Genomic DNA, 17,256 nt, shown 5'->3' on the forward strand with positions numbered 1-17,256 from the left:
TCACCACCCCTGAAGGTTATCGAGGGGTCCACAGAACAAGAGTTACAAAGACACAGTTTTGTTCATGGGTCACAACTAGAGCAATCTCTGTATAGGTTCAGCCTCATAATTTGTGTTGACTGACAGATGACAGGTGGTGCAGTGGTTAGCATTGTCGCCTCACACCAAGAAGGTTCTGGGTTCAAGCCCAGTGGCTGACAGGAGCCTTTCTGTGCGGAGTTTGCATGTTCTCCCCGTGTCTGCGTGGGTTTCCTCTGGTTTCTGCCACAGTCCAAAGACATGCAGTTAGGTCAACTGGCTACTCTAACTTGCCCATAGGTGTGAATGTGTGTCTGAGTGCAGAGAAAGGAACTGGCCACCCTATTGCTGCAATTCCAGCCAAGTCAACCAAACATAGTTCGTCTCATGCCTGGGTCAGGTTCGGCAGTGACAACAGAATGAAATAAAAGTCTTATTATGAATTGGGAAAAGGACATTATGAAATAAAAGTATCCATCCATTATCTGTAGCCGCTTATCCTGTCCTACAGGGTTGCAGGCAAGCTGGAGCCTATCCCAGCTAACTATGGGTGAGAGGCGGGGTACACCCTGGACAAGTCGCCAGGTCATCGCAGGGCTAGCACATAGACATAGACAACCATTCACACTCACATTCACACCTACGGTCAATTTAGAACCACCAGTTAACCTAACCTGCATGTCTTTGGACTGTAGGGGAAACCGGAGCACCCGGAGGAAACCCACGTGGACATGGGGAGAACATGCAAACTCCGCACAGAAAGGCCCTCATCAGCCGCTGGGCTCAAACCCAGAACCTTCTTGCTGTGAGGTGACAGTGCTCACCGCTACACCACCGTGCCTCCTGAAATAAAAGTAGTCTTTTGAAAATAAAAACTAACTGAAATGTGACAGGTGTGAAAATGTCTTTGATGCAATAAATGTATTGTTATCTATCGAATTATTTCAATTTATTGACTCATTATTATTATTATTGCTACATTTACTAATTTATATCACATTTATCTTTATTTCTTTAATTCTGAATAAAATGGCATTCCTTCACACAGTACCGTTATGCCTATGACGTCATCATGTACGGTTCGAGCTCTCACCTTAGAACCCAGCTCCAGTGAAACAGGATGCTTCCTCACCGACAGCCGTACAGTCTCACTGTGGTCAAACAAGTTCGCTCAGGAGGTGAGCAAAGAATCTAGCTAACATGCTTGAAGCAAGTTTTTTTTTTTAAACAAATATGTAAAATGAACAGGAGGGGGAAAAATCCCTGAGAAAACAGTCACGAGCCGGCCTACAAGTCAAGCTTGTAGTCATGTTTTACACAATTTAACACACTGAACACTTCAAAACAATTAGCTGTTGTTTATTTATTACCTCGGCTGTTAGTTTGTGGTTATTTAGGCTATAATAATAATAAGTTAAGAGTGGACCACGTGCTGTGGACACTTGAGATTGTTTGCGGTTTTTCCAATTAAAACTTTATGATTTATAAACCCATTTCATTGTGTTTATATGGCACAATCTTGTTTATATTAAGGCAACGTTCATTTCTGACACAGAAAAGGAGAAAACAATGGTGAACAAGTGAGATTATTCATAACAACACTGAATTACAAATAAATAAATAAATACAATTAGAAAACCCGGAAGTTACCGCCCACCTGGTGTGACGGTTAATGAAGTTCCCCTGGAAACACTGGCTTGTTGAGTTGTGCGCAGTGTTCTCCTGTACTGACAGCGAGGATTGATCAGTTCGTATTTGAGTAAAATCTTTCTGTGTTTTATAAACATTTGATCTGCAAAACAGCCATCTTATCAAGCTGGCGGTGTTTTTAAGTCTGGATAATGGCGGACTTTGGCCGCTACTACTACAATGGTAAGTCTCAAAACACCTTCTGACTCTGATGTTGGGGTTTGCTCCTTCTTTAGGTTTGAATGAAGTCCCTGCTGTTAGAGAAGTCTGGATCAATGGCAGCTTTTCGGGTAAAAGCAACAAATTAATCCTATTCTGTTCCTCCACTTGTTGTTTTTCTCCACTACTGTGTATCTTTAGCCTATTCAGCACACTAATGCATGAATACTGTCCAAGCTTTAGATTGCATCTCAGTATTCTGGTTTACATTCAGAAGATGGTGATTTTGTGATAATAATCTCATCTCATCTCATCTCATTATCTCTAGCTGCTTTATCCTGTTCTACAGGGTCGCAGGCAAGCTGGAGCCTATCCCAGCTGACTACGGGCGAAAGGCGGGGTACACCCTGGACAAGTCGCCAGGTCATCACAGGGCTGACACATAGACACAGACAACCATTCACACCTACGGTCAATTTAGAGTCGCCAGTTAACCTAACCTGCATGTCTTTGGACTGTGGGGGAAACCGGAGCACCCGGAGGAAACCCACGCGGACACGGGGAGAACATGTAAACTCTGCACAGAAAGGCCCTTGCCGGCCACGGGGCTCGAACCCGGACCTTCTTGCTGTGAGGCGACAGCGCTAACCACTACACCACCATGCCGTCCCGATGATGATGATGATGATGATGATGATAATCCTGTAGAACAGGATAAAGCAGCTAGAGATAATGAGATGAGATAAGATGATGATAATAATAATAATAATAATAATAATGCGTTGTTTTGGAGATTTATTTCATCTCATCTCATTATCTCTAGCCGCTTTATCCTGTTTTACAGGGTCGCAGGCAAGCTGGAGCCTATCCCAGCTGACTACGGGCGAAAGGCGGGGTACACCCTGGACAAGTCGCCAGGTCGAGATTTATTTTTTCATGCCAAATCTACAAACCTGGGTTTGCTTGGCATGTCTGTACAGTGGTATGCAAAAGTTTGGCCTCCCTTACTGAATAGTTAAGTGAGCAGAAGATGAACTGATCACCAAAAGGCATAAAGGTAAAGACGAGACTTTTTTTTTTTCATCGTTTTCTGCAGGATTTGTGTTTTTTTTTTTTTTTGTACAATTGGAGAGTGAAAAAAGAAAAGGAACACCATGCGAAAGTTTGGGCACCTGAATACATTTGAGTTCTCAGGTAACTTTTACCAAGGTTCCAGACCTTAAGTCGCTTATTGAGCTGTGGCTTGTTCAAATTCTTCTTTAGGAAAGGTCAGATGCAGATTTCAAAGCTGTATAAATTCTCTGACTCCTCAAACTTGTCCCTAAAATCAACAGCCATGGGCTCCTCTAAGCAACTCCCTCGCATTCTGAAAAATAAAATAATTGATGCTCACAAAGCAGGAGAAGGCTACAAGAATGTAGCAAAGCGTTTTCAGGTAGCTGTTTCCTCAGATCGTATAATGTTATTAAGAAATGGCAGTTAACAGAAACAGTGGAGATCAAGGTGAGGTCTGGAAGATGATGAAAACTTTCTGAAAGAACTGCTTGTTGGATTGCTAGAAAGGGAAATTAAAAACCCCTGTTTGACTGCAAAAGACCTTCAGAAAGATTTAGCAGACCCTGGAGTGGTAGTGCACTGTTCTACTATGCAGCGACACCTGAACAAATATGACCTTCATGGGAGAGTCATCAGAAGAAAACCTTTCCTGCGTCCTAGCCACAAAATTCAGCGTCTGAAGTTTGCAAATGAACATCTAAATAAGCCTGATGCATTTTGGAAACAAGTCCTGTGGACTGATGAAATCAAAATATAACTTTTTGGCCACAATGTGCAAAGGTATGTTTGGAGAAAAAAGGGTGCCAAATTCCAGGAAAAGAACACCTCTCCAACTCTGAAGCGTGGGTGTGGATCGATCATGCTTTGGGGTTGTGTTGCAGCCAGTGGTACAGGGCACATTTCATTGGTCGAGGGAAGCATGGATTCGAATAAATACCAGCAAATTCTGGAAGCAAACATCACACTATCTGTAAAAAAGTTGAAGTTAAAAAGAGGATGAGTCCTACAATAAGACGATGATCCAAAACACACCTCAAAATCTACAATGGAATACCTCAAGAGGCACAAGCTGAAGGTTTTGCCCTGGCCCTCACAGTCCCCTGACCTAAACATCATTGAAAATCTGTGGATAGATCTCAAAAGAGCAGTGCATGCAAGACAGCCCAAGAAACTTGTAGAACTGGAAGCCTTTTGCAAGGACGAATGTGTGAAAATCCCCCAGGTAAGAACTGAAAGATTATTAGCTGGCTACAAAAAGTGTTTACAAGCTGTGATACTTACCAAAGGGGGTGTTACTAGGTACTAACCATGCAGGGTGCCTAAACTTTTTCTTCGGGCCCTTTTCCTTTTTTTGTCATTTTGAAAGTGTAAAAGATGAAAATTTAAAAAAAAATTGTTTTTGCTTAAAATATAAAGGGAATGAGTCATCTTTAACTTTATGCCTTTTGGAGATCATTTTATCTTCAACTTGCTTAACTGTTCACAGTAACAGCAATTTTGACCAGGAGTGCCCAAACTTTTGCATACCATTGTATATAAGAGCACAACTTGTGAAATTCCTCTCTGCATTTAACCCATCTGAAGCGGTGAACACACACGTGAGCAATGAGCATATACCCAGAGCAGTGGGCAGCCATGCTAACAGCGCCTGGGGAGCAGTTGGGAGTTCGGTGCCTCGCTCAAGGGCACCTCAGCCCAAGGCCGTCCCATATTAACCTAACCGCATGTCTTTGAACTGTTGGGAAAACCGGAGCACCCGGAGAACATGCAAACTCCACACAGAAAGGCCCCCGCTGGCCGCTGGGCTTGAACCCAGAACCTTCTTGCTGTGAGGCACCCGTGCTCACCACTACACCACCGTGCTGCCCATATACCAGGGATTTCCAAAGTGTTTGTATCAGGACCCACTTTAACGATGAAATCTGCCAAGTACAGATTTATTTTATGAACATACTCGAAGTCTTCAAATATTAGACGTTATTCAAATGTGTATAATGATATCTTTGCTAATAACTTTTTATAGAAACTCCTACCAGGGTGTCTTAAATCAAATTTCTGAAAATTAAAACCCTTAAAGTATTTAAAACAGTCTTAATAGCCGTTGTGTGAAGTCCTAAATTTTGCGGCTATTTTTTTCTATGTGAATTGCTTATTTGCCAGAGTTTGTGTGCTAAAAGTTTGTTCGAATTCACTCATTTGTATTGCGCAGCCAAGTCATGTTTGCAGATTTTTTTCTGAGTCGGCAAGTCCTGTAAATATGACATCGTTTTAAAAATTAATTTTTCACGTAGCACGCCTTGCTGACTGCAGAACGTTGTGCGACAGTAGCTACACCTATCATCAAAGTCCTTAAAAATGAACTACAGTCTACTCAACACTATGAGAAAGTGCAAGTTTTTTGACAAATGGTTGGAGGAGACAGATTTAAAACCATGGCTAATCGCTGGAAATATCTGGGGAGCGTTTTGTTCGATTTGTAAAAGAAACCTCAGCATGGACTTGATGGGATAAAAGCTGTCCAGTCACGTATGCAGAGTGGTCATCACAGAAGAGCTATGGAATGCAGAAGCAGCTGTCTATTGCGAATTTCTGTGCTGCTGCTACTGCAACGACTACAACAGCACAACCCAGTACCACAGCTGAAGTTTCAATGATGGCCACCGCTTCATCTTCTGACCTCAGGGTGCCACACGAACACGACATGCAGAGGTTCTGTGGCGTCTCGATACGGCATGCAAACACCACTCTCTGAATTCCAACGAAGGATATTTTAAAGCTATGTTTCACGATTCTGACATTGCCAGGACATTCACCTGTGGCAAGGACAAAACCAGGTAAATAATCAGATTTGGGTTAGCACCATACTTCAAACAGCGGCTTGTTGATGGCATTAACAAGGCTGGGCCATTTGTACTGCTGTTTGATGAGAGCCTTAATCAATCGACAAAGAAAAAAACAGCTCGACGTCCATGTTCAATTTTGGGGGGGGACGGATGTGTCCAGTCCAGGTTCTTGGGACGTGGAAGAGCCGATTAAATTTGTTCTCTTGAGCTTTGCTCCCTCTTTGCCTATCTGAAGTCTGTTGTGTTTATACACTGTTTAGTTTTGCAATGTCAAAATCATTGCATTAAAGGTGTGTCGCTGATGCAACTGGTTACAGCTCGAAGTGGCATTGAGATCTTAAAGTATGTTGAAAAGGTCTTCGAGTATTAAATTAAATTTAAGAACTCCTGCATGTACCCTGTCTATATGATGTCCCAAAAGTCTCCATAGATGGGGAAATTAACACTTCTTTTAACAAAATGTAATGTTTTATTTAGAAAAACATCCTTTCTTTGTAAACACACATGGAGTCATCTCTCCCTCGTTATAAAGTCATGTGAGTATATCTGGTGTTATGCCTGTAACTGCACTTTGAAAACCATGACAATGATTTCAGTGCAATCTGGAGGAGGGAAATATAACTAAATAGGAAAAATTTTGGAAGACCTATTGCCTCATCGAATAAATGTAAAAGCTGGTAATGTGGTGTTGTGATTTCTACCACTGTAACAATACAGTCACAAACCCCCTTGCTTTGCTTCACAGACCCCTGGGTGTCCCCAGACTCTGGTCTGAGAATCGCTGGCATGTACTATATGAAATTTGCCATCATTAACTTTAAAATTATTGTTTTGTAATCTTTTTTTCCCCCTTGTTATGTCTCATGCGGCATAATTTTGGTGTTCCCTGACATTATACCACTCTGGTTTTTGCATGAAGAGTTTCTTTCATTGCAGTAACAGGTTGCTTAACAACAGTCTTTGTTAGTGGTTTTACCATGGTAACCAGTCCCAAAGTCCCATCGCTCTCAAATAAGCACTGAGTAAATATAAAATCGGTACAGTGCAATGCAGAAACAGAGAATGCTCAAGTTTTTGCTAATCATTTTTTCTTTCTTTTTTTTGTGGATCAGAGCATGATGACCGAGTGGGCGGCCCTCATTTCCGTAACCATAAAAGTCGTGGGTCATCCAGGGGACGCATGTACAATGAGCATAGACCACGAGGGAGTCCCGCAGGAGGTTTCAGCCCTGGTTCCTCAGGCAGGTTTGTGGATGAAGCTGGAGATATGAACCATGACCAGGATGGGGCTTTTCAGGGGAGATTGTGAGTGAGTGTGTGTGTGTGTGTGTGTGCGCGCACTAATCCTGTTACAATTTTTATATGAAGATAGCTAAGAAAACTATGTTACTTGGATCCTTAATTCTTCTCTTGCTGACGTGTCCCCCCCCCCCCCCCCCCCCCCAGTTTAGTAGTTTAAACAAGGTGCTGTTCGGGTCATGTACAGTGTGTGGCCAGAAGTATGTGGACACCTGACCATCACACCCATATGTAGGTCTTCCCCAGGCTGTTACCACAATGTTAGAAGCACACAATTATTTAGAATGTCATTATATGCTGTAGCATTACATTTTCCCTTCACTGGAACGAACATGTTCCAGCATCACAATGCCCCAGCGCACAAAGATGAGGTCCATGAAAGTATGGTTTGCCAAGATTGGAGTGGAAGAACTTGAGTGTCATGAACAGAGCCTTGACCTCAACCCCACTGAACACCTTTGGGATGAGTCAGAATACTGATTTTTACTCAGGCCTCCTTACTCGACATCAGTGCCTGACTTTACTCTTGCGGCTGAAGGGAAGATCCCTACATTCCTGCTGCAGAATCAAGTGGGAATCCTTCTCAGAAGAGCGAATGTTATAACAGCAAAAGGTGACTAAATCTGGAATAGGGTGATCAAAAAACACACACAGGTGTGATTGGTCAGGTTTCCACAAACATTTAGCCATATATAAGTTATTCCATGAAATCGAGTTGTACATGAGCTGATAGCTGCTATAAACCATGTACGACAAGATTGAGTTGAATAACGGTTTTATTATATCCATATTCACTGGATTTTGAGAAACGGAGCATTTTTTGCAAATTCAGTAAATAAAAACTTCATATAAAATGTCCGACAAAATCATTTCCGCTTAGAATGTAAACAAACCGACGAAATGACAGTAGCAATTTGTGAAACGTAATAATTCTTTAAATAAAAAATATATGTTGTTACCATCAAATACTTTTATCCCAGATACTTTATTTTGTTGCCTTTTTTGTGGGGGGGTATTTTTGAGTAGAGTTTTTATTTTGTCCTCGGTTGGTTCAGCAAAATGCTCCACCATTTTGTTTTTCTCTACTCACGGTATATGACCTGATAGCCTAGTAGTGGAGTAGAACAATCGGAGCGCACGGTTGCTCATATCCAGTGAATGTAGATTGAATGAATGAATATACATATGCACCCCTTTTTGACCAACAGGGAATGAGTTTTTGAGCCGGTTCCATTCAGGATTCTTTGAACCTTGGTTCCAGCTAGTGAACCAGCTTATGTTTTCACCAGTTTTGAGCAGAACCATTGTAATCAAGGATGCGTCCTGAACAGAGCACGTTGCACAATGGAACTAAATGGTAGTAACAAGATGGCGGAATGCACTGATTACCTGTGAGCTTTTGTTCTATTATTGCAGACGTTTTGTTTTCATTCCGTAGTTTCTGAAGATGTCTCCTTTTCCATTGTATTCTAAAGTGGTGTTCTCTGTTTCCTCATCAAACTAATGATGCACCCACTGATGTCATCATGGTTTGCCCTGGGGGAAAAAAAAACCAAAACAGCTTATACGTTGGTTCCAGCTGGGAACTAAGTTTTCAGGTTCCGAACCAATTTATTTTTGGTTGAAATACTCTGAGCTGAGTTTCCCAAAAGCATTACAGCACAAAGATCATTGTTAAATGGTAGAGCGAGCAACACAATGAATGCTCTCTCTCTCTCCTAGTTAAGATGCTCTTAGCATTAAGAGGCTTTTGGGAAACTCGCCACTGAATGGATCAGAATTAGGTGCGTAAACCAGAACAGAACCCATTCCCTGTTGTTGGAAAAGGGGTAGTAGTGTACGTGGCAATGGCAAATGAAATGGATTGATCTGGGTTCTTTTATGTAGCAACCCGTATGGCTGGGCCAACCAACGAGGGGATGGCCGAATTGCTCGAGACAGAAGAAGAGGAATCGGGCAATACAGGCCAGGGGGAAGTCGCCAGTTACTAGGCAACACAGAAAGACAAGGAGGTGCACCAGTCTCAGGAAAAACCAAAACATGGTACAAAATAACGGTATGTAAAAATGGTGAAATTGTTTTAAATAAAATGACTAAAGTGTTGCTTTTTTCCCTCTATTGTATAAAGTCAGTAGATTTGAACAATGGTTGCTTTTGAACAGATCCCTTATGGCAAGAAATATGACAAGAGGTGGCTTTTGTCTGCCCTGCAGAATCTTTGCCCCATACCTTTTAGTCCTGTACATGTGAGTAAACACTGACTGGCTTAATAGTCCAGATAATGCTGAACTGGCTTTGTAAATGTGTAAACAGTGAACCGTTGTGTTTGTTCTCTTTCATTCCCCACCATGTACTGTATGTAGTATTCCATGGAGGGGCAGAAAGTGCAGTTCTACGTCGAGGATGACCGCACTGCCAGCGCCTTGCGCACTATCTCTCGCAGGATCACAGATAACGAAGGATATAAGGCACGACGCTTGATTTTCAAAACCTCTGTGCTACACTGAGTATTGGATGTTTGAATAGTTAAATTGTATTTAGTAAAATTTGATAGATTCTATGGCAAGTAACATTAATTGGCGATTTCTATAGTTTGTTGTTGTTGTACCATTTAGGTCGTTGTGCTCGTGAACCCCTGTTCACCACCGTCTTTCCTCCAGAGTGACCTGAAAGACCAGGATCTTGAACACTTAAAGGTGAAAAGGCTTTATGCAGTCAACCTAAAAAAGAAAAGTCAAGACTCAAACTCACTGTATTGATGATGTAAATCTGATTATATACAGCAATGCATGTCCAAGCGATTTAATTCCTCGGAGCAATTTCTTGACCTGAGCAGCATTCGCAGTGATCAAGGTACATCCTCCTTTGATCTGATTATTCTCAAATGCATGTTGATACTAGTCATGTCAGTCTTAGTGTCTTGATAGTTTAAAAAAAAAAAAAAGATCAGGCACTACTGGTGAGTAGTATGTGTGTGAAATCGCGAATTGTTGACTTTCAGATTTGATCTCTCAGAACATCAATGTGATTTTGAGTAGGAAGAGCTGCATGGAGGCTGTGATAAAGATCATTAAAGAGAACATCCCTCAAGTAAGACCACATTTCACAAACACTGAACCTCTAGTCTGAATTATGTTTCTGCTCTTTTCTGATTATACATGCTTATAAAATATATGTGTGAAAGGCATAACATTTCAAGTGCTTAGAACGAAGGTAAGCTAGCAGTGTGTCTGTAAATCCTTTCACAGTCCTAACAGAACTGAATCCGGCTGTCAGTGGTTGACTGATCCACTTACAAGAAGCACATGCACAGCTTGTCTCGCAGTGTATTTATAGCAATGGTATTTCATCGGGACAGTTTCCTTACCAACTACTATTGCCAATTTCACCGTTTTGTTACGCAACAGTTAAGTGGCTCAGGTTTACAAAGTTGGATAGAAAATTAAAGATTTAAGAGAGAAGTATTATAGTGAGTCAATACCAGTTGTATATTTCTCATATAAGCAGAGGTTCATAAACTACTGCAACCGATACTGTAGTGTTTTACTGTGAACAAAGGTGGGCACTCAAGATACCTGCTTGAATTTTATTTTATTTATCATTGTCATATGGTAGAGGAGTGTACCTTGACTGACTGGACTAGGATCCCACTGGACTCAACAAAAAATGCCAAAGCTCACGAGAGGGAGAGAGAGAGGGAGGGGTGGGTGGATGGGCATGTTTTTAATATGAGAGCGTATGGGGTGCTCTCATGCTGCTAACCAACACATTTACCACATTTATTCAGTCATTATCAGTTACTGCTTTGGTCAGGGTCACAGGTTTTTAAATGACTCTCTTAATATTTTGGGAAATATAATCAACTGTGGGTGGCACGGTGGTGTAGTGGTTAACACTGTCGCCTCACAGCAAGAAGGTTCTGGGTTTGAGCCCAATGTCCAACAGGGGCCTTTCTGTGTGGAGTTTGCATGTTCTCCCCGTGTTTGTGTGGGTTTCTTCTGGGTGCTCTGGTTTCCCCCACAGTCCAAAGACATGCAGGTTAGGTTAACTGGTGACTCTAAATTGACCGTAGGTGTGAATGTGAATGGTTGTTTGTCTCTGTGTCAGCCCTGTGATGACCTGGCGACTTGTCCAGGGTGTACCCCGCCTTTCGCCCGTAGTCAGCTGGGATAGGCTCCAGCTTGCCTGCGACCCTGTAGAACGGGATAAAGCGGCTACAGATAATGAGATGAGATAATCAACTGTGGGTGGCACGGTGGTGTAGTGGTTAACACTGTCGTCTCACAGCAAGAAGGTTCTGGGTTTGAGCCCAGTGTCCAACAGGGGCCTTTCTGTGTGGAATTTGCATGTTCTCCCCGTGTCTGTGTGGGTTTCTTCCGGGTGCTCCGGTTTTCCCACAGTCCAAGGACATGTAGGTTAGGTTAATTGGTGGCTCTAAATTGACTGTAGGTGTGAATGGTTGTTTGTCTCTGTGTCAGCCCTGCTTGTCCAGGGTGTACCCCGCCTCTCGCTCATAGTCACCTGGGATAGGCTCCAGCTTGCCCGTGACCCTGCACAGGATAAGCGGTTATGGATGAATGATCAACTATGTTGATAGAAAAGTAGTAATTCCTGGAGCCAGCAATATTAGTCAGACACTTTGTGGAACCAGACAATATTGGTCAAGAGTCTGAGTGGATGGGATTGGTCAGGAGAGTCCGCGCGGGTGGGCGGGATCATTTAAGAGCGTCTGCATAGGTGGGGTGGGGGCTGGCCGGCCAGCCAAGAATCCGTGTGAGTGGGCAGGATCAGTCACGGGGGAAATTTTAAAACATTTGTGCAAACCCCTCTCTCATATAATAAGTGTGACCATGGACAACAGTCATTAAACCAAGCAGTAACTGATTTAAAGGTCCATCTCTCATGTTGTCTGTAGCTGGCTGCTCTAAACCTAAGCAATAACAAGCTCTACAAGCTGGATGACCTTACAGAGCTGGTGAACATAGCTCCCAACCTAAGGACTCTCAACCTGTCCCATAACGAGGTAACACATCAATATCTAAACACTATCTTCCAAATTTCCATTAAATCAGAATGCATTTAATTTGCTTTATTTCCACTGATTCTCATTTCATTATGTACTGTAACATAATATGAATCTAGTCATCTGTATTCATTTGAACTGAAAACTAAAGTCTCTTTATGGTTTCTCCTGATGTGCTTCCACCATAGTTGAAGTCTGAACGGGAGCTGGAGAAGCTGAAGAGCTTGAAGCTTTCAGAGCTGTGGCTGGATCGCAATCCTCTGTGTGATCACTTTACAGACCAGGCAACGTACATCAGGTCCGTGGTTTTTGACTGTATAGCTATATTAGGGGATAGGGTAAACGTTTGAGAGGAACGCTATAGGAAAAGCAGCCTGCCTCTAGGTTCATGTCATGCTGTAGCTGGTTTTCAAAAATAACATCTAAGTAATCGAATGGACCTCCTGGATTTAGAGGTTTATATTGCAGAGGTAGTACGAGTTCAGGATCCTTAATTGAAAAGTACACTAAGGCTACGTTCACACTGCAGGCTGAAGTGACTCAAATCCGATCTTTTCGCCCATATGTGACCTGTATCCGATCTTTTATTGACAATATGAACGACACAGATCCGATTTTTTCAAATCCGACCCAGGCCGTTTGGATATGTGGTCCTAATTCCGATTCCTATCCGCTCTTTTCATATGCGACTTCAGTCTGAACCGCCAGGTCGCATTCATCCGACTTACACGTCATCAACAAGCCACAAACGTCACTATTCTGCGCTGAAGTAGGCGGTGGGTCTCTCAAAAAAAGTTACAACAACATGGCGCATAAATGACATCAATGCGAGGGACGCTTCGGGCTGTGAAGGTTCTGAATCTTCTCAATGGAAGGACGCAGAGGTTAGGGAGCTGATTTCCATTTGGGGGGATACAGCTATTCAAGCTAGATTGGATGGGTCATACCGCAATCGGGCGGTTTTACTTCCGTAAACACTGGCCATGCTCACTGCGTGTGACGTCGTCGTATCCTGCAATGCGCATGCGGAACACTTTTAGGTCGCTTTTCGTTCATACTGAGGATCACATACAAGTCGCATATATTTGTTAATGTGAACGACCTCACAAAAAAATCGGATTTCACAAAAAAATCGGAATTGAGCATTAAGCCTTGCAGTGTGAACGTAGCGTAACTCAGTTATTCTGTGAGAAAATATCCGATACTATCTTATAGTAAGATAGCATTATAGGGACATAGGAAGTGTTGAAGTGCAGACAGCATAATCGCGATGCTCCTCCTGCACTCGGAGCCCCATACTTAAGAGAAATGCATTGGCCTAATTTTTGTAAGTGCAAGGCAACATATCTCAAACACTTGACCACCAGACAATGAAATTTGTATCTTTATTTACATAAGAGAGATGGGTTTTTATCCAGCGCTAATTTTTAATTTGCTTTTTAAAAAATAATGTGGGATTATTTGCTAACACATATTTTATGGAAAATGTTCATGACCGTTTCATATAAAACTAGTTAAAATGGTTTTATTAGTCCACTAGCTTGTTGGACAGTTGACTGTTTGTGTCATGTAAGGGCGAGAGACGGATGTAATCACAGGAAGAGTTTTATTGAAAGTACGCTAGCAAACAGATCCAAAACATAGACAAAGGCAGAGTCAAAAAACAGCCAGTGGTCAAGTGAGGCACAGACAGGATATCAGAATTAATACAATACTCACAAACGGGGTCAAAACCAGAAAAGCGATACAAAATATAAGGTTTGGTAACATCTGATACAGGGTACAGTGTGTACACTTTGTAAAGTCTGTGTGTTACTGAGAGTCCTTACATGTATGCACTGTGATTGCACTCTGATCAGGAACAGGTGCATGGTAATTAGTTCTAATGGCGCTGTACGTGCGCCAACAGATGAACATAACCAATGTAACCAAACAACTGTTTGACGTATCGAGTTTGATATTCGATTGTAACGATATAGTGTAATGGAAACTTCTAATAAACACTTCAGAACACTTAGCAGTCGTCTTTTCAGTTATTTATTATAGTAGATCATATAACAGATATATAAAATAGGAGAGGAAAGAGAAGAATAGAAGACACCACTTCTGATGATGCCGAGAGTACGCGCACTCTGAGTTGTGTTTTAGTGGCTGTTATCTGTTATACTCTAAAGGCATTCGCTTACTGCTTGCATCTTCACGTGATTGGCTCAAGATTTTCTATGAAGCTTTGTTAAAGCGTGCACCTGGCGTGCTCTGGTATGTGCAGGCGGATGCGTAGTTATGGAGAACTCGGGCACCCTGCTTATCACCAAGGCCACAGAAAGGCGATTACAACATGGGAAAAACATCTTTCTCAGTTCACTAAGTCACTTAAGCTCAACATACAGAAACACAGAGAATAATAATGTTCATCCATTAAGTCACACTTGAGCTCAACATACAGAAACACAGAGAATAATAATGTTCGTCCATTAAATTTCCCTCACAATAGTAATGATGTAAAGTGAAAGCGCTGGTTCACTGCTGTCCACCAGGCACCCAGCAGAGTCCCACCATAATAAATGTTGTGGTGTTGTTTCTGGCGCATGGTATGCTGTGTCAAAGAAAGGAATAAATATGTATTCATAACTGCGATGCGTATCTCATTATTGGTGTCACGGTCACAAGACTGCAGCAATTTATTGACACGAAATACATGACACTACACAATTCAATGGTTCCCATGTTTTTTTTTTATTATTATTATTCAGGTTGAGTTTGTGCCCTTGCAAATATTTTGGTCATACACTCATCAGGAGCTCTGCTTTTAGGGTGTGTGTGTGAGTGAGAGAGAGAGATTATTACTGAAGTATGGTGAAATACTAATTCTTGACTGTTTAGCTTGAATCCATGTAACAGTGTTGTGTTAATGGATGAGAATTAGTGAAATGAGACAAATACAGTATAAATACCAAAGGATACCTGTGTATTAAACATGTAACATCATGATTTTTATTCCAAGTGGTCACAGTGACTTTAATTGTGGCTGCAAGTGATTGTGTATGTTGTATGTAGAGTTTGACTTTTGTGATATTTCTAATCTTTCTGTCTTCCAGTTGAAATGTGTGTACTGTTAACTTTTTGCTAAATCCCAATAATGTAGCATACTTTTTTTTCCTGTGAAGCCCACTTCCCAGTTTTTGGCGAACTTTTATATTGGTACTTAAACTACTGCAACATGTATGTATAAAAACCGCATCTTTAGAAAGTGATGTTTTTCAGGTAAGGGGTGAGGCTTCTGCAAAAATCCCTGTGCAAACATGTCTATGAAAGCAGGTTCATCTTCCAGCACAGGAAAAAGTTTACATGTCCTGTTAAGTCACCCACGGTGTACCAGGATGATGCAGCGCAAAGTCAATTTTCATGGAATCAGGTTTTCAGATTTCAAAGGGAATAAATTCCGTGTACAGGAGTCGCATGTCAGAATATTGAAGCTCAACAACATTAATAATAATGTCCATGGCTTGGTCACTGACAACTTTTCAAGTTGAGCTACACATACTCTCTGTGCTGAACTGAGACAAATCAGGAACACTGTAATTAAAACACACACAGCAGAGTAGTTGTTAAAAAAAAAAAAGACTCCAGGAACATCCAAGGTTGCTTGGTTGTTTCGAACAACTGGGAAGTTGTTAAAATCAGACAATCATGGGGCATCGATTGTAGTTTATTATTATAAGAGATTCATGGGTCCTGTCCAGGGTGGCACGGTGGTGTAGTGGTTAGCACTGTCGCCTCACAGCAAGAAAATCCTGGGTTTGAGTCCAATGGCCGACGAGGGCCTTTCTGTGTGGAGTTTGCATGTTCTCCCCGTGTCCGCGTGGGTTTCCTCCAGGTGCTCCGGTTTCCTCCACAGTCCGAAGACATGCAGGTTAGGTTAACTGGTGACTCTAAATTGACCGTAGGTGTGAATGTGAGTGTGAATGGTTGGTTGTCTCTGTGTCAGGCCTGCGGTGACCTGGCAAGATGACTGCCCATAGTCAGCTGGGATAGGCTCCAGCTTGCCTGTGACCCTGTAGGACAGGATAAGCGGCGATGGATGGATGGATGGATCCTGTCTAGCATCAGTCATCCTGCTTTTGCACTAATTTAAAAATATTCAAGGATCCTTTTTCTTAGAACTTTTACTGCTATCATCGTATTCTACCTCTAACCACATCAGTGCAGTTGGCCAGTTGAGAGGACTGGTTAGCCAATGACGGGTAAGATCCCACCTTTTGCACATGGGACAACCTAAGGCAGGCACAGTCGTGACAACTGGCCAGAAAAGAATTCTTCCTAAATGGAAGAAATCCAGTAGAAGGATAGCTTAAGTTTAGAACCGAGTAAAAGTAAAACCAGTGTTGGGATGTGGAAAGAGTGGAACTAGAATATTCAACACAAAAATTCAAGAGCAAATGTATCTACTGTGTTGACTGGGGGGCAAACAGTCCTCAGAATCTTCAGACAAGGGGAAATGCAGCTCCAACCTAGAGAATAAAAATGACTCTTGATATCCATTAGGACATACAGCACACTGCAAACAATCAGAAACTGAATTTGAGGAGAAAATTACTTAATACTAGTGAAATTATTTTGCTGCATGGACAGACAATTTTACCTGACAAGGACCTCTCGAAATAAGTTGGTTCCAATCAAGAAGCAGGTTTAATCATTTCAGAGTTGGTGTCTTGTATTCTTCTAATAATAGGAAAATGCTCAAATATTTCCACTATATTCAAGATCTTCTAACTTGCTCAGATGTCATGTTTTGCAGTGCATTGTGTACAGTAAGTGTCCAAACATTCAGAATTACTTTATTAATCCCTGGAGGGAAATTCAAATTTGCTACCAAGCTCCTGAATCAGAGAAGTAGTAAACATGTCTAAAAATAGAAGATAAAATCGTCTGGAAAAAAGAATAAATAAAATAAATTTAAATAAATTCAGTAACTTCACGTAAAAGCAAAATGAAGTGATTCTATATACAATGATTCCTATATACATGTATTGCACCTGAGTTAAGGATACAGTATACATGGTAAAGACAGTGTACCACAGTTATACAGTGGCATTGTACAGCTTGACTGCAACAGGTAGGAATGATTTCCTGTATCTCTCAGTTGTGCAGCGTGGAAGAATCAGCCGT

The 17,256-nt window shown here is 41.8% G+C and overlaps 1 protein-coding gene across 5 annotated transcripts in view; it reads left to right on the forward strand.

Annotated features, from left to right (window-relative positions):
* Window positions 1-1,707: 1,707 nt before the first annotated feature.
* Window positions 1,708-17,256, forward strand: part of nxf1a (nuclear RNA export factor 1a) — a 35,771-nt gene continuing 20,222 nt past the window's right edge. For 2 of the 5 annotated variants that reach the window (XM_060927928.1, XM_060927932.1), the window contains exons 1-10: window positions 1,897-1,997; window positions 6,878-7,070; window positions 8,952-9,120; window positions 9,227-9,310; window positions 9,428-9,532; window positions 9,680-9,760; window positions 9,848-9,917; window positions 10,066-10,154; window positions 11,980-12,087; window positions 12,276-12,385. In XM_060927928.1, the coding sequence (XP_060783911.1) occupies window positions 1,919-1,997; window positions 6,878-7,070; window positions 8,952-9,120; window positions 9,227-9,310; window positions 9,428-9,532; window positions 9,680-9,760; window positions 9,848-9,917; window positions 10,066-10,154; window positions 11,980-12,087; window positions 12,276-12,385 (1,088 nt within the window). In that variant the 5' untranslated portion in view covers window positions 1,897-1,918. The other 3 variants (XM_060927931.1, XM_060927929.1, XM_060927930.1) reach the window with 3 other exon arrangements.

Source organism: Neoarius graeffei, chromosome 8 (genome assembly GCF_027579695.1).
Source record: "Neoarius graeffei isolate fNeoGra1 chromosome 8, fNeoGra1.pri, whole genome shotgun sequence".
In the NCBI taxonomy this organism is placed as follows: Eukaryota; Metazoa; Chordata; class Actinopteri; order Siluriformes; family Ariidae; genus Neoarius; species Neoarius graeffei.